The 22599-nt window shown below is 36.5% G+C and overlaps 1 protein-coding gene across 2 annotated transcripts in view; it reads left to right on the top strand.

Moving 5' to 3' along the window:
* SKAP2 (src kinase associated phosphoprotein 2) overlaps positions 1–22190 on the top strand; it is a 117692-nt gene extending 95502 nt beyond the window's left edge. The window contains exons 10-13 of one of the 2 annotated variants that reach the window (XM_030511478.1): positions 3961–4029; positions 10557–10669; positions 20238–20339; positions 20759–22190. In XM_030511478.1, coding sequence (XP_030367338.1) covers positions 3961–4029; positions 10557–10669; positions 20238–20330 — 275 coding nt within the window. In that variant the 3' untranslated portion in view covers positions 20331–20339; positions 20759–22190. The remainder of the gene's footprint in view (positions 1–3960; positions 4030–10556; positions 10670–20237; positions 20340–20758) is intronic. The other variant, XM_030511487.1, reaches the window with a different exon arrangement.
* The last annotated feature ends 409 nt before the right edge of the window (positions 22191–22599 follow it).

The following is a 22599-nucleotide window of genomic DNA, read 5'->3' as shown; positions in this document are numbered from 1 at the left end:
TTTGAAAGTTCTTGTTTACATTTGTGCAGAGTCATTATTTGGTAGCAAAAAAGCAATGTGGAGAAGTAATACTCTTTGTGTTGCCATGCCATTGTATCTTTTACTTTTTCTTGCACAAAGCAGTATAGACCTATGACGTTCAGTCTCATCAGAGTTCCTCCTTATACCTTTTTATTTGCATGCGTCTGTCATCCCTGCTGAGTACAAAAATAAAGACACTGTATTTTTTATTTGATTATATAATAATGCAAGTATTTTTGTGGGTGTCTGTCTTACAAAACCTGTTTGTATGCTTATAACCTTCTGACACCACAGTGAGATTTCAAATGAAGATATATTAGTGTGCATTACAAGCATATGATTGCTCGTATCATTATGAAATAGATGAAAAATTAGTTCACTGCAGTAGTTTTTATCTGAACTGATCAAAACATCTCCCAATGACTTTTCTAACAATATGCGATTGGAATAACAACTTCACATGTTGTAGAGTCCCATGCTGCAGCCGAGAGGCATGTAAATACAAGCTGCTTATTTGCAAGAAGCTTCCAGATTTACAATATGATTGCTATGGAAACCACACAATGAAAACCTTATAACCATCTGTGTGGTTTGGTGGATTTTGCTGCATAGCTGAACTGGTTTTGTTTATTGTTATTAAAGTGTTGAATATATTAACCCACAAACTGGGATTATTCAAGGTATAAACTAGTATTGTGCAATGACAATGTGTCAGAGGCTAGAATACAGTAAAATACCAATTAATAATGTCATTAAAGTCTAATGTAAAAAGATGGTTAAGTAATGTGTTAATAGAGGAAACTGCTAAGTTTATGCATATTTATCATGGAGATACCACATTCCATTGAAGGAATGCACTGTTCATGCCAAACTTTTACCCATTTTATACTCAAGTAGCCTGATTTTTTTTTTATCCCCTCTTCTTCTAAGAACAAGAAATTAGAATAAAAAAAATCAATGAATTCATGTGAAACCCCCCCTCATCTAGAGTATAATTCATTGTTCACTTAAATTATGTGGATGGTAGAATCATCTGTGATTGGGTGACTGCAAATTAAGTAAGTAAATAATTTTCAACAGCTTTCATGGACTGACTGAAAAAACCCTTGACAAATATAGTTAGCTCTTTGTTGCACTGTCACCATAAGAATTTTGTAGGTTTGCCATTAGAATCTTTGAATACCAGCAGAGTATAGAACATAACCTGTATCTTAAGTGTTCTTTGGGTCTACAGTTCTAGAGGAGTTCACTGATTTGATTAGTGTTAATTAGTTATTGATTCAGGACACAATAGCAGAAAACATTAGTGAGAACCATAGGTTCTTTTTTACCACCCTAAGCCAAGCCTATTACATCTGCTTCACTGTGAGCATGATTGCATTAGCAAGTGGCGTGGACCATTTGCAACAGATACGTAAAGCACAAGTTTGTGCTGAAGACCTGATGTTTGTGCTGTGCATGTTTCAGAAGATGTTTCCTATGGATTCACTTTAGTCTGGTTGCATGGACTGAATGCCAGTTAGCAGCTGGACCATGTTCAGTGTGCTTCCAGAGTGCCTCTTCCGGTATAATTACACCTGAAAGGTTGTCCTCTCTGTGACAACTCTACAGTGTAAATCAAAGTGGAGTAAGTGGGGATGATTGGGATCCAAACAGGTATGCTAATATGGACAGCCTTTGTTTGAATTTGGGACCCTTCCAGTATTTCCATGTATTTCCTTTGTTCAGACATTTTTTTCCATTTTCAGATACGGATCTGGTGACCTTTTGTTTCTAGGAAATACATTTTTCAGGAAGGGGAATGCGTGTATTCTAAATTTTTCCGTGAAACCACAATGCAGTCTACATGTATTCAACTGTACCTTATTAAAAAAACTCTTCAAACCTTCTCTGCTGTTCTACTTCAGTTGAAATACCTGCTACTAAAGTCAGTCCTCAGTTGAAGCTAGTCTGATGACCATGAGTTAAAATCCACAGTACATTCAACACATCAATTGATGTATGTCCAAACATTCAGTAACATGTAACATGAAGATTTATTTAATCAATGTAATACTCTGTGTTGGATGAAACCGGGTTGTTCTGGGCAAAGGGAGCAATCCTAAAAAATGTGGCTGATAATGGACGAATACTACCTGTGAATGGTGTAATAGTGATAGGGAAGCCACAGAATGACAGTGCCTCCTAGTGCTCTGGACAGCACATACAGATGTCTTTTTGCCATTTATACTCCAACTGTGAGCGCTTAAAATAAACCGATGAGTGTACTTGGAAATGTGCAACAAGTGTTATGCCAAGTGGGGGAATACATTTGAGCACAGTAAATAGTTTAGAGTGTTTCGTGTTGTACTGCAGCTTCACATTTTCCCAGTTCTATTGGTTTTTTTTCGGGTTTTTTTTTTTTTTTTTTTTTTTTTTTTTTTTTTCCCCAATTATTCTTCCCTTGGCTATAGTGTATATTCATCTCAACGAGATTTTTAGTTATTCAAGAGTCAGAAAGCAAAAACTCTTGCTGGCTTAGTAGGGCAGAATTTCAAAGCTCTGTAGAGTGAATCTCATAAAGTAATTTGTAGGACTGCATACATAGTTTAGCAGCAATAATGCATACTCATTTCAACAGGTCTGCTCTTGTGCTTTAAACATCTGCTTTAGTGTTTGCAGGAACAGTCTTGTGGATAGATTATTTTTTTATGAGGCTAAAAATCCTTTGAACTGTTGATATAAAATTCACTCATTGTCAAAGTAGATAGGCAATTACATACAAGTTGCACAATAAGGAACATTTTAAAAGCTGTGAGTTCTGTATCTTTTGTCTGTCATTAATGAAATAACAAAATTAGTTGCTGAAATGCATGTCTTAAAAAGAAGCATGAATATCTGTGTAAGATGTGATGAGTATAAAAGCCAAATAATTTAAATGTATTAAAAGCCTAATTCTTATTTGAGAAGTGGATTTATCAATATCCTATTTCTTCATTCAGCACAGCAGCTTTGTCAGTTGCGATATACTGTAAAGGCCAAGATAAATCTGTTTCTACTTCCTTGTGAACCCAAGGAAAGAAAACAGCTAAAAACCCTCATACTTTGTTCCCCTTTTTTTTCCTCATCAACAGAATTGTTGACTGTGAAATGTAAGGAGCAGGTCTTATGTCCTTGTGCTGAGTGGAATATGGATTTACTTAAGTGATGGTGCGGGCATGACAGAGTACTTCCCTGTCTGTGCCGGACAAGGAGTATGGAGCACATCTTTTGAAATTGCCTGTGGGGATTTCAGTGTTCCAAGTCTGTCAGGCAGAAAACATGCTTCAGAGCTGATATCTGCCATACTCTCGCTTTTCTTCTTTCCTAAACTTGCTCTAAATTATTTGAATCAGTCTGGCTTGCTTTAAACCATGGTCAGGTGCATTAGGCAGGAGCACTGAATGCACAGCATCTGTAGTGGCTGTGTTCCTATCATGCAGGTGTCCAGCTAGTGTGTCTGTATGACAGTGTTGAAGGTAAGATGTCCTCTACCTTCTCTGCATACTTCTCTTAAGAACTTCTGTATTCTTGCATGGTCTGGGGATACCTTTCAATCCTCGGTTTAGTTTTCTTTTTCCTGGTAAGAAATACACGTAGCAGAATAGGACCCTCATTCTAATTGCCTCGGAATGAATGAAAACCAGCAGATCTGTAGGTCTATATTTACCATATTCAGAGCAGAGTGAAAAGGAAAACAGATGTTCACAATTGAGATTTTGAAAGAAAGGTCTTGGAGTGTTTGAATGGGTGGGGGAAGCCACAGGAATAACAATGTTCCAACTTCTGTACAAATGCAAAATAGTAAACAGGGCTTACAGTCTGGAAATGTGGAGTGTGGCTTTCAGACTGATGCGGGCTGTAATTCCTGTCAGCTGAGGTGTCCCTTCGGAGTTTCATTTGCAGTTATGTGTTTTGCAGAAGAACATATTCCTTCAAAGGCTGAAGTGCCAAGAAAACTGAGCCAGGAGAAAGTTACCACTGTTTCAGGTAATGAAAATCTTTCCTCTTTATTTTGTGTAATGCACCTTCTTTTTACCTTTATTTTCTTGTCTCTTCCCTTTGCTGTTTTAAAATAATGTTTTTATAGCTCTGTAAAGCTGTCTTTTTCATCTGGGTGTTTGATGGCAGCAAAACTGCTTAGCACCACTTAGGATGCATGAAAACCACTTGAGAAGGATTTATAAAGTAAGCCAATTTATACAAGGTATTCCTTCCTGAATTACTTTGTAATGACTCAATTAGCTTTCATTTCTGCACAAAGGAGATTTAGTTGCATAAATTAGCTTATCATCATTGAGGAAGTGTCACTGCTAAAGGACAGTTTATAGATACAACATGCAGTTGCTGTCAAACCTATAAGAATGTAATATAGACATCTGTGTATACTTTGTGCTTGAGCAGAACAGACTTCTGCCATTCAGAGACTAACAGGGGACAACAAGTTGCCCAAGGGACTGGCAATGTAGACGTCTCTGAAAAGGTCAACTTGACACAGGCTCTGACAATCGACCCAAAGCTCTGTCTTCTTTGATAAAAATCAGATAAACTTAAGACCACTAATTGATCTGCAGCCTGTTTAAATGTTGGCCATGCATATCTTCAGTGCATATGATTACCACAGAAAGCAAATGAATTGGGTAAGAAATGCCAGAGTCCAGTGACAGCAGCATAAAAATTGGAAAAGGACACAAATGCCCAGAAAAGCTGTGAAAGATATTCTCTCAGCTTTAGCTTGGAAAACTGCCCTTGTGCTAATTATCTCTGGGACTGGAAAAATAATACACCATGTAAAGTCACATGGCCAGACAACTTTTCTTGACAGAAAGGTATTTCCAGTTATGCTTAAAAACAAGATATATTTGTGCTTCAAGGGCACAGACCTCTAGATAAACTGCTGGTGATTTGACACAGCAAGTAGAGAAGACTTGCTTCTTATCAGACCTTACACCTTTTTGAGATCTGTTGCATTGTAACTGTGACCTGCACTGACATGCGAACTGGCTCTCCTTCCCCCATCGTACATAATACACATAATTCTTTCAGGGCTGTCAAGGAAAGGGTGGGTAAGAAGAGTTCCTTTAGGAAGTAGCTCTGCAGTGCTCTTCCTGTTGCAGCATGGAGAGGAAACAGAGGCCTAATTTCCTGAGCCATACAGGAAAGCAGGAACAGGTTGCTGTGAGGAGTTTTGGGTTGCTTTTCTTGGAAAGGAAACAAGAACCAAGTCATCAGGTGCTGTTAGCATTGTGCTCGGCTAAAAACATGTGTAAAACAACATGACTCATTACAGCCTTAATATTTAGTACTTATTTAGACATTACTGTAATTATAAGAGTGTGATGTCATATTGGAGTGTGGGGTCAATCCAATTATAAAGTTGCCAACAGCATTTTTTTTTTTTTTTCACGAATGTATCTTCTTGGAGTTCCTACTTTTAGGAAATCAAAACTTTTAGAAATCAAAACCTTAGCACCTTCATTTCTGAAAAGTTTCAACTGCTATGAGAACAGCCGTATCAGTCTTTCTAGTATTTGGGTAATGTGTTTGAAAATACCAGTTCTCTCAAGATACCAAATTCATTTCAAGAAGTAATTTTCTGATCTGATCTTACTTAGTTAACTATTTAACACTAGAGATTTGTTTGACTTTTAGGGCTGAGTTGACATGAATATTTCTGATAGGCATCACATAATAAATACCTAACTTGAATCAATAATATTTAATGATTTTCCACATAAGCCATGCATACATTTTTAAGTTTAATTTATTGCCTAGCTTTATTAAACCTGAAAATATTCTGCAAATTGTTTTTGAGCTCAGCCTGTTAAGTGCAAAAAACCTTTCTTTTTTCCTACTCTTTTCTTGCCCTGACTTAATCTGTACTTCAATTAATGTGCAGACTTGATGCTCAAGTTTTGATGCTGACTGTTGCTGCTGGATAGCTTTACATTAATTGCTAGTGACCGAACTACTTAAATATACCAAAGCATTGAAGAGTTTCAGTTGTATAATATGGCTTGCTGGGTCTTTTTCGCTACCACTATCTACCCGTTATCATTTCCATAATCTCTATTTCAGTAAGTGTCCTGTTCTATGCTGTTTCAGTGTAAATACTTTGATTTTAGAGTAACTAAGGAACAGTAAGAGAGGGGAAGTGAGAAAGATTATACGGAACAAATAAGGCTAGATTAGAGGTTATGTCCGCATAAATACAATACAATTGTTTTCCCCTTATTTCCTAATTTTTCTGGAATGTGGGAGAAAGGGCAAGTAAGTAAGTAACAGGCATTCTTTGTCATTTAGGACATCATCAGGACAAACAAGTAACTGTGTTTGTTAACAGGGCATGTCTCATCTGGGCATTGAGGCTCAACACTGAGAGTCTAAATCATTTGTGTTAAGACACAGTCATTTTGGTAGTGTTAATTCTGAACTTCACCTGTCTCTCCATCTTTAAACCTCCAGTATGGTAAATATCGAGCGTATCATCACTAAAAGAGGATACAGTTCACCTCTTTCAGATATTGTTACTTTGTCCAGATTCATAATCTTCAAATCTGATGCTATAAACTTTTGAAGAATCTGCTCAAGAGTCAAGGAATATGAATCGGAATGGCAAGCTGTTTAATATACTGGGCAGTGGACCACAGTGGTGAAAAGAAAACGTATACATGCTCCTTCATTCCGTAAGCAATGCGTAAGCAGATAATATAACTCTAGCTCTAAGTCACTGCTGTAATAGGGTTTGCTAATTTAGACGCTCTCAATGTTAAAATGGAAGGTGAGTGGAAATCAGGCACAGTCACATTTTTTCTAATGTCTTAAGTAGTGCGTTTCCATACTTGGGCTATAATTCCTGGTTTTATTTTGGTCAGTTTAGTGTTCTGACAGGTTTGTGCTCAGAAATGGCATGTGCCAAATTTGTCAAAATGTCAGGAATGGAAAAGCCTGCACATAGATTGGCTTAGGCTGCAGTGGGACAGCACACTTAAATCCCTCTGAAATAAGTACTCCTAATCTGTTTTTTTTCCAGGGTTTGTTTTTTCTGTCTATTGAAGCTTTTAGAATATTCTTATAATTTTGTTTTCCCTTGAGTAATCTGGGGGCATTCTTAAGTTTTAAACAGTCTACAAGACTTGAAGAGCATGCTTGACGATACTTGTCACCTTTCTTTCTTCAAGAATTTATTGTCAGGTGCCAGTATTTTTTCAGTGAAATATGCAGACTGAGCCTACTGTCAGGAAAGCTGGCAGCCATTGCTGTTTGATATGTCAAATAAACTCTGAAGTGTTTTCATCAGTATATTGGAGAAAAATATCTGTTGTTCCTATTACTGTTACTGGAAAAGCAGAGATGACAGAAGAAAACCATGAGGAATTAATTCTTTGTGGAAGAGTTTTGGAAACTGTTGGATAGTTGTTCATCCAGATATCTGTCCTGGAATGAAAAAAGTTATTTCCTGGAGAAACAACCTATCCAAAATCCTGCTCAGCCATTTCTTGTGATTGGTAATATTAAAAACAGTGGGTAGGTAAAACCAAATTGCTTTCTACTCCCTGCTACACATTTAAATTTTCTTTGGTCTTGTCTTACTCGTATTTGTGGCCTAAGTGATCATGGCTTCAAAATACTACTTTACAAGTAGTCTTTACAAAATACTTTAGTTTAGTAATTACATCATCATAGTATGTTTAAGGCACACAACATTTCAGAGTATGTAAAACCAAAGTGTGACAGAGCAATGCCAGCAAATCAACACCTTTTGAATCTGAACCCTAATGGGCAGATAAGTTCTAGATGCTAAATCCACCAGCTGTTTTCAGGTATTGCATGTGTTCCTATATAAATGCCAAATTCCTTTACCCAAGTCTCCTGGTTCTGTTTTCTTCAGTTCTTCAGAGGCAATCAAATTAAATTTGGCAGGGTCCTCCCCAACTGAAAGAGGGGCTGAAGTAAGAAATAATAGGCTTGTGCTTTGCGGAGGTTTTTGCATTTTTTTTTTTGGTTCTATCTCTGTGTTTGTGAAATGCTATGAATCATTTTATGAAGTATTTTTCCCTTTAGATGTATAGATTCTGGAGTTAAATTTACTGGAAAGAATTTTGAGAAACAAGTGCTGGTGGGTACGAGATGGGATTTCAAATATGAAATTAAAACTTGTTGGAAGACCAGCATAGTTGTTCACAAACTTACACTGGCTCCTTTTCTCCCTGTTTTTCATTCCTGTGCTCCTGGTATACTGGTATATGTTTTTCCTAGAAATGTGGCTTTCTGATTTAAACAACTCTGTCTTATGCTGAATTCACAAATGAGGGCACAGAGCCGTGGTTAGTCTTCAGGCAACATCTTCATTGTTGCAATAAGCTTATTTTAAAATGCAGCTTTTCCAGTAGTGCCATGTTATTAGCTGCTTTCTCACTTTAAGGCTTAATTAAATGCTCATGATGAACATCTAGGGAGAGATGTGTCTCACCTGCTGTGGGATCTCTTCTGTTGCTGATGTTCCTCATGCAACTCCCATTAGTGTTAACCAGAGTTACTTCAGGCACACAGAGGTAAGAACAGACCTCAAAGTGATAAAGGTTAGAGGAAAAGTCATGATTCATTTCAGTGCAGTTCTGAAGAAGTAAAAGTCCTGATTAATATATTTTAAACCAAATCTGCTGAAAGATTTGAAAGGTAGAATATACCAAAATAGCTCTTATTTTTTTTCTCATGTAGCCTTACATTGTCTTTTATGGAACTGGGAACTGGGATCAGCGCAGTATCAAAACACTGAGGAGAGGTTTTATTTAATACTTATCACAAATTAATTTGGCGTTAACCTGTGTTACTTTTTATAATTGTCTAATACTAAATTGATAAATAATGAGCTGACAAATAGGAAGGGCCAAGATTTGGAGATGTAAGATTTCAAACTGATTCCACCCTCCTCTTGAAATAATCCTGCCTATGCATTTTGCAATAAGCAAATATTTCTCAATGGTTGAGAGTTTTTATGTATGTATATATTGCTGCTTTTGGTGTGGTGAGAAAAATTGTGCACTGGTAGCCAGAACGCCCCCTAGTGCTATATAGCAAGTGGCAGCTATTAATGACCAGTTTATGGAAAATTAAATAGTGGCTAACTTGCACAGCAACTTTAAATTCAATATGTGAATATGTAGCTGTGTGACAGTATTGCCATCAAAAGAAGATAGCACAGAACATGGGCTGAAATAGATAAATAGAAAACAAGTCCTTCTTGCTCATACAGAGAGTATTAAAGTTAAAATCTCTGTATTTGTCAAAATAGGGAACAACACAAGTTGAATACAGCTATTTTTTTTATAGTGTGACACTTTCTGTGGCTTGATACTTGATATTTTAGCAGGATTTTTTCAGTAATAAAGTGAACCAATCATGATTAAATTGTAAACTATAAATAATGGTGTAGAGTGCTAACGACATGCAAATGTAACTAGTATATGCTGGAATAACCAGCAAGCCTGCTGTTCAAGGATCATATAACAAAACTAAGATGACAGCCTTGATCCAGCCAGTTCAGTGATATTTATGTTATCAGAATTAGAAGATAGCTTTCCAGTGATGTAAATTATTAGTACATATACATTCTGTCTGGTTAGTGTATACATAATGTAACTGGTCATCTTAGTGGTATTGCTTACATTCTTTTTACATTAACTCATCATGCTCCATTCTCATGGAATTAAAAACAGGAAATAGTTTGCAGTGTAACAGAAGCACCCAGTGTATTTAACCATGTGTAAGCGCTGTGTTTCAGTAGATGTACTCTGTATTGTAAGTGTATGACAAAGCATTTATTACTGTGTTATTGCCGTATTACAGAGCAAAGAGTGCTAAATAATCAATCAGTTAATGGTCTGTATGGCAGCTTGAACACAGCACATTCATTGTGCTTGTGCTGTTAGAAGGATGAGTTTATGACTGTAGTGTAGTTGCATGTTTAGCCAGAGCTTAATGTCCTAAACTGGAGCTGACACAAATATTTTTAAAATGCAGCTTCAGCAACAGTTTCCAAGTTCTCCAATATTTCAGAAGGAACAATCAAGGATTATCTCAGAGGTTCTCAGAGAATGTTACTTAGTTTCGTTGGAACAGGAGGGGGAGGGGGAGTTTATAACAAAATACTCACTTTGGCTTCCTTTCACAGATTATTATTAATTATATTGTAGCAATTTTATCAGCTTCAAGTTGAGATACAAGTATGGCTTGCTGGAAACATATAATAGAAGAAAACTAGCTGCTTTAAGTTGCAGCTGGAAGATGCTTTGAAAACCTGTAGCTGCATGTCTTTAAGTGATAGGACTTGCAAGTGAAGGGCTTGCACATTAAACTTGTTTTCCACTTCCTTTTGTGGCATGAAGGAGCTGTTCCTAAAAAGAGGAGTAAAATGTGTGCTTTACTAAATTGCTTTGTACTATCTGGAGATTGAAAGAGTATCTTTAGTCCCTCAATCTTTATTCTTTTGTGATAAGATGCTGTTTTCTTTGCAGATAACAAAAATACCGATTACGCCAATTTCTATCAAGGTTTGTGGGACTGCACAGGAGATGTACCTGATGAGTTGACATTTAAACGTGGTGACGTTATCTACATTCTCAGCAAGGTATGGGATGCTACTGGGGCTATGTAGTTGTAAAAAGAAAGACATGCCAGAAGGGCACATTCCCACAGTTCTATGGGGGGAAACTGGCACTCCCTTTCAGATCCTTTGTTTACAATCAGATATTCACTGCAATTAATTACTTTGTCAAATGAACTATAATCACATTTAAAACATAGCTGTGTAACAGGAATTGACTTAAAAGCATGTTTATTTACTTGTTAAATCTTGGCTACCATTTGTTAACTGATTTAATGGGAGACAATGTGCTTTCTGCTTGTAAAAGTTAACCTTGTAGATTTTCAAATTATCTTGTATGTTATGTTTTTTGTTTCCTGTTTTATATTCCTGACTGTACTGATCCTGACTTTTTGGGCATCTTGCTATAGAAGATGGTTTGTTTTTTTGAACTATGCTTTCATCTTTGTATGTATATTGTAATCATTCTGACAGCTGAGATTCCAAATTTGTTTGCTCTGACAGATTTGGGCAGTTTTAATTCACTGCTTTCCTGTTTGCAAAGCAAACAAGAAATGTAATTCTTCTCATCTGAAGTGATGATAAGCAGTATAAGCATGAAATTTTATTCTACATTAATGTTGGTTATTTTTCTTATTTTTCTTTAACCCTCCCCAACAAAACCAAAACCTTTCCTAAAATATAGATCTTATGGTCCATGGAAGTCTACTTCCAAGCAATTCATCAAAAGAAATTTCTCGTTTCAAGTTCTCATTGGAAAAAGCCCACCTTTTAAAGTATATGTAGAATATATATCTCAGATGTAATTGCTGTTCAGTATAATTAATTCCAAAGATGTCATAGGTCATTGAAATATACAAGTAGGTGCATGCAAGCTAAAGGCATCTGTCTCAGTTTCAAACTTTTCAGTTTTGTCACAATTGCTTTAAATCTTCACTGATATCTTTAACTACAATGTTTCCGGATAATAAATGTAACAGCTTCTGTTTTAAATAAATTTAAGATTTATGGATAGAAAGATGGTCCTGTATAAAAATGTAGAAGATATATTACTAATGGTAATGTGACCATGTATGTCTTTTGAAGTATTTCATTGTCACTTAAATTAATAACTGCATTGCATTACTAAAGGCTGGATAACACTCTTGGATTGGGCAGACTTTCAAGCAGTTATAGAGCATCTAATTTAAAATAACCACCTTTTCCGCCTCTCCCTCTACCCCCAAAAAAGCCCATGAACAAACAGATTCCATTGTATGAGTTTGGCCTCTTTGTACTCTTCTGGTACAGTGTGTGGACTGTAAAATCTTAATCTTCAGCTTGTAGGTGAAATAATCATTTACTCGTTCTCCAAAAAAACGAGAAATTTAATCTAAAAAAATGGAGCCGAATAGAAAAACAGTATCTTAAGCTGTCCTCTGTATATCAACTGTCCTGTCGTCATGCCATGATTAATCCATAATTAGTCCTTGAAACCGGCTTGCTGCGGCTCCAGATATATAGAGCCTCTCTCTTTGGGAATGATTTCTACTCCAAAATACAGCCCAGAAAATTCAGCCCCATTTCGCTTAAAGATTGTTACAGCTTTTTCAGAAAAATGAGTGTTGGCCACTGCTGTCAGCTCTGAATTTAGGGTCCTTGGAGGGGAAAGTGCCAGAGAATTATCCATCTTAACCCTCCACTTGACTCAGTTTCAAGGTCTGATCATTTATGAGCTCTTTGTCTGGTGAGTGAAAATATAACCAAAAGAAAAGTGAACCTAACCATCCTGAAGTGGGTCGAGACTTTTCTTCAAAAAAGATTTCCTAATCCACTCCATTAATACTCGTATTTTGTGGCAGTCGGCAGGAAGCCTTGGCAATTCTTTTATTTTTTCACACCATCTAGTGGTTGAAAATGAGAGATGCAGGTACTGACAGGAGGCGATGTGTATGGATCCAAAATGGTGTCATAAATTCAGCTTCAGCTTGAACCCGGCTATGGCTTTATTGCCTTTCTATCATATGTCAGCCAGGTATGAACATTACTCTTGAAAATCACATTTCGCTGATAAGGAAGTGAGTATGGGTATAGCAGTATTATAGTAGGAAGGGTGAAGCATTAACAAAATACTGAGTGTATTTGTGCAACTCGTAATAGTTCTTTGTTTTACAATGAAATATAAATGGTATAGCTTGCTCTGACGAATCTGATAAGATAGATATTTGTCTTTCCCAGCAATAGTTATGCCAAAGCAATGTATTTTTACGTGCTTTTCACGTATCTTTATGAGGGGAAAAGCGACACTTTTGTTTCCAAGAAATGAGATCATTAGTACAACAGAAGTAATTAGGAAGCAGTTTAGCAAATTTGGGCATGGATAGAATTTAAATAAAGCAAGAGGAACAATATGTTACATGTAAGTTTCTAGGTGAATTCTTGTTAGAAGAATGGGCGCGAGGTTTCAGATTGGCAACATTTACTTCCTAAAATAGCTAAGCACTATGCAAAGATAAATCCCCCCTAACTTGCTTTAAAGAGAATCAAAATTCAGTGTTAGTGCGGTGAGCATGGTTTGCATGCTTGTACTCTGATGACACAAATACCGATGCCTGACTAGTGTAATTACTGTAGGAAAGCATGTTTTCCTTGTTTCACAGGTGCATTCAAAAACTATTTTAGCTGTTTTTCTAAATATTTATGTCAGTTGTTGCTTTTGTGTGGCAGCAGTCCCATGGGCTCTTACAAAAAACCCCCCAAACCTTTTTTAGATTTTTCTACCTTTGAGAGTTTCTTTCAAAAGTTGAGTTTTTAATCTGGGCAGAATTAACAGAACTGTTGAAATAGTAATTGTTAGCTTTTCTGTATTTATAAAAATAGTTAAATTTTCAGATTAATTGATCAATGTGTCTGTACAGATAAACTCATTGTTTTCATTTATAATATTCTTGAGTACTACATATATTATTGAATATATAAAAGTGGCTTTTATAACTTAGGGTATGAATCATGTGAACATTAAGAAAACTCTATACACCTCTCCTGCTATGCGATAGAAAACATTTTATAGCCATACTGATATAGGGACTCATTAATAAGATTTCATAGTTAATATTGACTTTTTAGTTAGTATTGACTATTAAAAATGTGATACTTGGGCATCCTGTTTTCTAAAATGATGATTGCTCTTAAGTCCCACTCATTTATGGGCTTGCCTTTGCTTTCAACCCCATATGATAAACGGGGAAACAAACTGTGACATAACAATCCTTTTATAAGTCTTCCATAGGTCTACTCAGCAAATCAATCTCCAGAAACAAACACAACTGTGAGCGGAGGTAGCCATATTATTATTACTTTAAGGTTGTATGCACAATTTATGCCTGCAGCACTTGCAGTATTTGTTTGTTTGCTTTAGGTGCGTGTTTTGTGTTAGTAACTTCCATAGTTTTATCAGTCAAATGCAAGTAGTAATGGAAATTAACTTAGGTTAGCAGGTGACTAAAGTAAATTATAAATTTACTTATGTTAGTATTTTACTTATGCTTAGTAAAATTACTGACATTTCTTAACTTTGAAGCTAATTGAATTTCCTTCTCATTTATATTTATATTTGCATTAAAGCAATAAATAATACTTCAAACTCAGAAATTATATCTTAAAATGGAATTCTTCTTCCCTGTTAGTATTTCAGCACATGCCAGTGCACTATCATGCTGCTCACCCTTGTATTTATGATTCATGGAAATCTCATCTATGACTTAACCCTTTGCTCTAGAATTTTCCATGCAAGTAGAGTGTTAACTCCATCTAAATTACCTTTATTCAGTGGCTGTACATTTCCAGTGTGGCAGATTTTTGTTCTTTCAATACAAGAAACAGCTGTTAAAATGCTCACATTTTACTAAGCAAAAATACAGGTTGAGCAGACAAACAAAATCTCCATACTTCAGATTACTGCTTATGAAGTAAAGTGCAGCTGTTTCATAATCAGTGTGAGCATTTTGTACATTATCTGTGTAATCTTCGTAACATGTACTTATTCAGTATTTTTCAACATGGTGTGAAAGGTATACTAAAATCCTAAGTGTTTGGGTTTTTTTTTTTTCTTTTTTCTTTTCTTTTTTAATTTTTGTCAGGCTATTTTTAGATCATACTGAGATCTGCATTTAACAGTAATTTCCATGACCATACTGCCTATGTCTACCCTAGCAAATAGGGAGTACCAATAGGAGCAGATTTGCAGAGTGAAGCAATTAGTGGTGAGGCCCTGGTGTCCACACTGTGTTTTCAAAGGGGTTTGATGTCCAAAGAGGTCTAGCCTGGTTTAGTGAATAAGAGCACATTAGTGATTGGAACATATTCAAGTGCATCTTTCATTTTAACTTCTGAGTGAAATGTAGCATGGGTGCTCTGAGACTGACAGCTCTGCAAAGTGAGCCAAGGTGGGCAAAGTGGGAGCACTGGGAGATTCACTTCAGTGGGATGCTTCCGATCAAAACTATAATGCAATACTATGCTGTACGTTTCCTTCTTGTGGCTTGTTTAGGTATATTACTTACAGGGGAAAAAAACCAGATATATGTTTAAGTGTAACATAGGAGTAAAGGCCTTTAAATGGAAGTTTAGTTAAGACAGACTAATGCAAAGTGATTCTAGCTCTGTTGGTTTGCGTACTGATAATAGTAAGCATTTACCTATTTGATTAGAAAAAAATTGGCATCGTGCCATCTAATGGAAAATAAAATGGCCTTCTATCATTAAAGGGTTTTTCAGGGGCCAGTTTTGGTTCAGAATTCAGTCTGCTTCCCTGATTTATATTGGAACTCTCTAATTGGTGTCTATTTTGTCTCATGTCATTGCAGGAAATAAAACCTAATAACACAACTATGCAATAAATCTAAGACTTATATTCTTAAAGATGACCATTTTATTGCTCTCTTAAAACAACTCTACTACCTGTGAAGAAGTCTCGTTCAGTTATCTAAAACATTTGTCATTTTCTGCTTTTTAGAGAAAATGCTGTTCTGTGGCGAAAATGCTCCCTGGTTGATAGTGTATCATTCAGCAATTACACCAAAGGAAGTTCTAAAACTTTTAGCTAGTCTGAATCTCCTGAATGAATTGGAGATGTTTTAAAATATTATATTGCCAAAATTGTCCCCCAGGATATTCTTACTAAAAATAAAAAATTCTACCTGCTTCCCGCACATCTTTAGCTTGATAGGAGAGGCTACTTGTTTTAACCCCAAACAGGCCTACAGATACATTTGCTTTTCAGTTTTAAAGTTTGCAGATCTTCAGCCAGTAAGTTTATGTTACTTACAGTGCCACTGGAAGAGAACAGGAGAAAAATCTTGAATTCACACACTTCACTTGTGTTTTTTTAAAAATACAACCGCATTGTTTTCTTCAAGGCATTGAAACATAATGATAATTTTCAGCAACTTTTTAAAAAAAACAAAACAAATAAAAAACCCTATCCCGCAAACACAAAAACCGTACCATATGTACTGAACAATAGGGACCAATTGCATAAGGACCAGATGTTCTCAACTTTTGCTGAAGTCAATAGAAGTTAATATGGTGCAAAGCATCTGGAGATCCTCATTTATGCAGAGGTTCTCTTCTAAAGGTAGAGACTGTTTTGGAAATCCCCTAAAGTGTATAAATTTTATCTTCTTGAATATCAAAATTCTCTTCTACATAGTACAAAAATTGTGGACTTAGAAGGTATCTGTAAAAAACAGGTGGTGTATTTCTACCTACTGTGATTTCCTCAAGTGCAAAAACTTTTACGATCAGTGTCTCATGAAGTCACACATACGTACACATCATTGCAGGGAAATTGGTGGAATGGGGACAAGAAGCAGCATCTGCTCACAGTGTGTTCAGTTGAGAGCATTTAAGGAGCCTGTAAATCCTGATGGGATATTTTTCCCCGCTATCACAGTGCTCTGTACAGAGTGTTTTGCCAGCACATTAAATGTTGTTAACCTGTTCCTTGCTGCTGCACTGTGAAATTACTTCACTGTGGTTAACAAATTTCTGCTTAGGGTTAAAAAAATAAATCCACTCTGACAGACAGTGGAAGTAGCTTAGAAGGCAGTTGGCCATTGTTAAGGTGGTTGTTTTGTGTTCTTTGGCATAATATATTCCTTTGCCCTGATGCTTGTCTTCCAGGGGTTGCGGTGGCCCCTTCCTCCCCCTGCCTCTGCCTAACATTGCCTGGTATGGCAAATGTGCTCCCAGTCACATGGCAGAGCACTGGCCGCACACTTGTGCATTCTCCTCATTGCAGGGCTGCTGGATCTGGCCCTGCCCCCCTCTCCTATCCCTCTATTTGCCTTGGAGCAATTCATTTTGCAGTTATTGAATTTCTTTGGAGAGTTATTTTCATACAGCGAGCATCACAGCACCTCTGGATCTTGATAGCATTTCTACATACAGAGAAAGAAGCTTTGTGTTAGTAATTACCTAACATTGTCAGGAGCTGACTGCAGGCCTCTTTCTAGTGATAACAGAATAACCACATAATGTAGCTTTATAGCACATGATTAATAGAAAATAATTACACATCCTACAAAGGGATGCAATATTTCTTATAAATTGACTACAATGGTTTCCTTAGATTAAAGGACTCTTCATTATTTTATCAGTCCTTCTGAAGTATAGTCGCTTGCCTATGTTAGCAGTGATATTAAGAGCTGAATGTGGTGAAGGATACCAGATGGTAAACCCAGTGGTACCTGAGATCTGAAGCTGATGCTTGCAAAAGCACTGTGATTCTCAACTCTTAAGAATTCATATAGAACTCCAAACTGTACTTGTATTCTTCTGTGTATTAATCATCATTTCCCACAAATGTGGGCTTTAGGGTTTTCTTCTACACATCTTAAGCAGCAGTAATAGGCATATGGACCTCACAACAGCAGTGTATTAATTAAATTATATCGCTATAAAGCAGTTTATAGTTGCTAACATTTATAGAAACAATACATCAATTTGGATTTTATATGTGACTTCAAAAAAGGACTGGTGGTGGTGGTGGTGAGACTGCTTATCTGCCTGACCAGTAAGCATTCTTTTGTGGTATTGAGGACGGAAAGGAGTGGTTAGGAGTTTAAAGAGAAATATCTATACTTTAATCAGTTTAAAAAGGGGTACTATCTAATTATTCTAAACCCTGAGATTAAAGTTTTATATTCTTGGTAGGGAGGTATCTGCATTATATTTTTGTTTGGGCTTCTACAGTCTGCAGATAGTTTAATTGGGATTCATGTTCCTCTTGAGACCCATGCAAAGAATAGTAATGTAAAGTAAAAGCTTCTGTGTTGCAATATTGTCTGTATGGTGTAATGGTTGCAGTGAATCCTTAAATTAGTTTACTAGTCTGTTACATCAACATCCATTTCATCTTCTCACTTAGCTTCATGTCAGAGCAGTAAGTGGTATATTAGTAAGTAGCAAAACCCAGAAAGTTTTCAAAACAGCAGCATGCTTTTAATTTTAATTTGAGGTATCTGAATTGTTTCTTTTAAAACAATTGTTTCTAAGTTCATGTAGTGTTGCTAAGTGGAACATTTTCAATGGATAATGCAGTCTACAGGCTTTTTCTGTGCCACTTGTCATATGCAATTTAATGACCGTTTAACTAAGCTACTTCCCTCATTTCATGTACTGTTTGTTTTTTTGGCTGATGTCTAGCAAAACTTGCTTAATCACTTTTGTCAGTCACTTCATGTTCCATGTAACAGCTTAAGATCTTTAGTTGCTTTCTCTTGGGGAGATTTATTGCTGAGATTCCAGTAGTATACGTGAGTACTGCTCCTTTCAGCAATTTCCCACTTCAGTCTAGAAAACCAGTTTGTATATATAACCAGTGTATTGTGAGATAAACCACAGATCTTAAAACAGGCTGATCTGGAACATTATAAACCTCAGTGTCAGGTTGTTATTTAGCCTTTAAGGATTTGGGGTGTAATGTGTACCCCCATGGGAAAAGTTAGGAGGGGTTCTTAACTTCTGTGGAGAGCAGTTTGCACTGATGATCAAGTCCAAATACCTCTAGACTTTCAGACCAGCCCCAGTCCCAGCAGTCTGTTCTGCAGCGGAAGGGGGAAGAAGGTGGAATTATTTTTGCAGCTTTCTCATTTGTGTGTTCACATCATAAACGAAGGTTTTCCTGCTGCTTTTTAATGTGTTTTTTCTTTAAATCACACTTACTGCAGTATTTTATGGATAGTAGAATCTTTTAAATCACCAATTCACCATGAAGAGAGGGAAGAAAATGTTTAATTTAATATTGGTGTTCAGCCTTCCACAATAAGAAAGTATAAAAGTGTGTGTGTGCCTGCATGCAAACATGTTTAAAACAAATAAAAACAGCAAAAGACAAAAAAACCCCTCCAACAAAACACAGAAACCCCTGAGCCCACATGAAAGTGGGCCATCAGCAGGGCTTCATTGTAGTTAAGAACACAGAGAGCTGAGTACACTAAGCACCTCATAGGACCCTAGAGAACTCTCGACCAGGCCAAATATGCCAGCAGCAAATCGTTATAGCTCGGGCTCTAATGAAACTCCATTAACCCTTAAGCTCCACTTGACTATTTATAACCAAAAAACTTTATCTACAGTCAAAATAATAGCTTCATCTCAGTAGGACCATTAATTCAAAATCCTACAGCCTTTTGCTTTTCTCATTGGAAGAGCAGCATAGCAGGAAGCAGATGTTGCTTACCAGAGATATCTGTGTATTTTGTATTTTCCATGTTTGTTCCAAAGTAATTTCTGTCTTACTAATCATTCAATTTTGAATGGGGTCTCTGTTTTAATAATGCTTCATTTGTAACTCAATATATGTGTATGTGCAATTTCAGCTGTTACAATTTATTGAACTGCTGTTAGGATTGATCTTAAAATATTTACTTCATAGGAAAAAAATTAAATTTGGATCCCACAATACTTGGTATTGCTTTTGGAAGATATTATTTCTTTAAACTATTAGAATTCATTTTGTTTCATATTTATATCACTAAGCCTAAACAAATTTCAAACAAAAGTACATTAGTCATCTGTCAGACATATGAGATCTGCTGTAGAATTTTCTGCAAGCCTAAAGTCTCTTCTAGACTTTGTCCATAGAAAGAAATTATATATGAGATGTAATGTGTTCCCTTCGCATTTGAGCGAAGTGGTTTTTAAAATAAGATGATTGTAAGTTTCTTAGAGTTTAGCCTTGTGGAACTAAAAGAATCCCAGTTAATTCTTATATGTCAACATTGCACTATTAGATTTTAGTTTCAAAGATAAGGTTTTTCTATTTGTGATGAATAGAGGATAGAGGTCGGCTATTTTTAGTAGGTGTTATAGAGAAGCGTGGCTGTAATTAAGATATTTTCCTGAGTATGCCTGGCCTTCTTAAAATTTAACTTCTGCCTTTGCCTAACTGTGCACATGAATGCCTCTAACAAAAAGATACAATGTTTTAATTTTCAGTTGAAATGATTATAACTGTATATAAGAGAAAGCATCCATAAGGAGTTGCATACAAAACTCTATTGCATTTATATCAGACTAAAGGTTAATATTGCATATTGTTTTCAATTAGGAGTACAATAGATTTGGCTGGTGGGTAGGAGAAATGAAGGGAACCATTGGCTTGGTGCCTAAAGCCTACATAATGGAGATGTATGATATTTGAGAGGCCTGGGTAAGTACATTTTAATCCAATCTTCTGTAATGGCTTATATGTTCCCTTGTTCTCTGTTTCATAAGTATTTCTTTCCTGGAACCTTCGTAGGAGTCCTGTTAACATAAAGATTATGGCAAAATATATTGAAGGTTCAATTAAAGCACTTTTTCTTGGGTTCTGTATGAAACATGAAAACACAGTGTACAAAAGATGATGAATTTTATAACTATGTTCCTTTTCCAGATTTTTTTTTTTTTCCCAATAGAATTTGTGTGCTTTCTAGTTTCATTACTTTAGTGTATGTATATATATATACATGTATGTATCTGTCTGTGCAGAAAACTGTGGAAGGGGGTAGATATTTGGACTGGGTTTGACATGCACGTTTGAGGCTTTTTGTTTAATGATGAACTTTCAACTTCCTTCTTCCTAATCAGGAGAAATCTGCACTTGGGAGTGGTGTGCAGCTGCAGTTTACAGACCTGGCCTCTGAAAGAAGAAGATTCTGCCGTACATGTTCTGTGGTTTCAGTGAATGTAGTCAGATTGTTGCCTTGTGTATATTAAACATTAAAAACTGTAACTGATCATAATTCTGAGGAAATGTTCTTCTTTGTCACTTTTTATAGAATTGTAATGCTAAGAAATGAAGTAGAGGGTAATTAACATATGGGGCACAAACAGCCAAATAGTGCCTGTTGCTTTTTCCTTAAGCATACTAGCAGCACTCTGTATAGCTATGGGTTTGTGTTCTTTCAGGGAATTTCCTCAGATTTAGAAAAATTAAGCTGAACTTTGAAAGTAGAAAACTATTACTCAGTTTATGTATGCATTAACCTTTTAATACTCACTGTACATTTTGTGCAGTTTCCTAGGAGAATCAAGCAAAATTTATGTGTAATATTGCAAGTCTTCAGGGTATTCTGTTTCCAAATGTTCTTGTATTTTGCTTTAGCCAATGATTTATTTTTCTCATATATTCAGTATTGTATTGTTAATTATTATTTCGTTACCACAAAATGAAGCCTTGGTTCTTTTGCTGATGTAATAAATCAGCCTGTGTGGTAATACTACCCTGATACCATTCTGATTTGGAGATATGAGTGATGTGAAAATTTATAAAAAAGAGAATATATTAAACCCCACAATTTTTGATAAGTCAACATGAGCTAAATGGCAGGTAAGAGTGGTAATGTGAAATATTTTCTCCATACCTTACAGATACCTTCACAATAAAATTCGAGTACCTTGTTGATAGGTGGAATTTCTGATACAAGTTGTGTGCAGCAGACATCTTCAGCTCTATGTGGATTATTAATAGCAATCTGCAGTCTCAGTGTCAAATCTGGCACTTTGTGACTAAAAGCATCAGTTTTAACATAAAAAAGTACACTAAAATACTGTCACTTGTGGAGAAGGGGTTGGGCAAGTCAGAGTTAATACTTTAAATACTCTTGTTTTGGAGATGGGCTTTGCTTTTAGCATGCAAGATCAACTTTTTTGAGTCCTCCCACACACTTGATTTGTGAGACCCTTAATCTGCCAACGAGGCAGGTCAAGCCAGTCTGCGAATCGCTGAGCCTGTGCAGGTCCCCTTGTAGTTGCTTGTGCTGTTTACGCTTCAGGCGGGCCCTGGAAACACTGTGGGTTAAAAGGTAATGTTAGTCTGAACTCAGAATTAGATCCTTTCGGTAAACTGAGATGTTGTGCTTTATGTTAGCTAATGTATGATACTCGATGGTACGCTGGATTCTAATAGGAGTCAGACAAGGTGCAGAGTCTTGCTGTAATTTTTTAAAAAAGAAATAGTCGTTGAAATTGATTCTGTACGTTATCAGTGAAGCATTAAAATGATAGATTATGCTCTTCAGATCTTTTACTACTTTAATTTATCAAGTGTACTTCTGGATTGTGTACAGAATGTGAAGCGTTAATATCACAGCTAGAAAACCTCCTTTTCTCTTGTTAACATGGCAATGTAATAAATCTGCCCGCCAAAATGTCTTTGTATTAATTACGTAATTCCCAATTTCACCACCACCACCTACTTTTTTGGAGTAAACCCCCTCCTGTCGTTGAGACGAAGCGTATAGGCGGGAAAGTCCGTTTGGGACAGGAGCGATGCAGGGATGCCGGTGCCGAGTGGGAAGCTGGAGGTCGTCGGGGGGTTCCCGGCGCTGCCGGTGCCCAGAGGAAAGGAAGGGGCGGCCCTGCGCGGCCCTGCGCGCCCCGCGCTGCCCTGCGCGCCCGCGGCGGTAGGTGGCAGCAAATTTTCATAG

The sequence above is a fragment of the Strigops habroptila genome, chromosome 1, assembly GCF_004027225.2.
Source record: "Strigops habroptila isolate Jane chromosome 1, bStrHab1.2.pri, whole genome shotgun sequence".
Taxonomy (NCBI): Eukaryota; Metazoa; Chordata; class Aves; order Psittaciformes; family Psittacidae; genus Strigops; species Strigops habroptila.
Note: the sequence above shows the minus strand (reverse complement) of the source record. Positions and strands in the feature narration are given on the sequence as shown.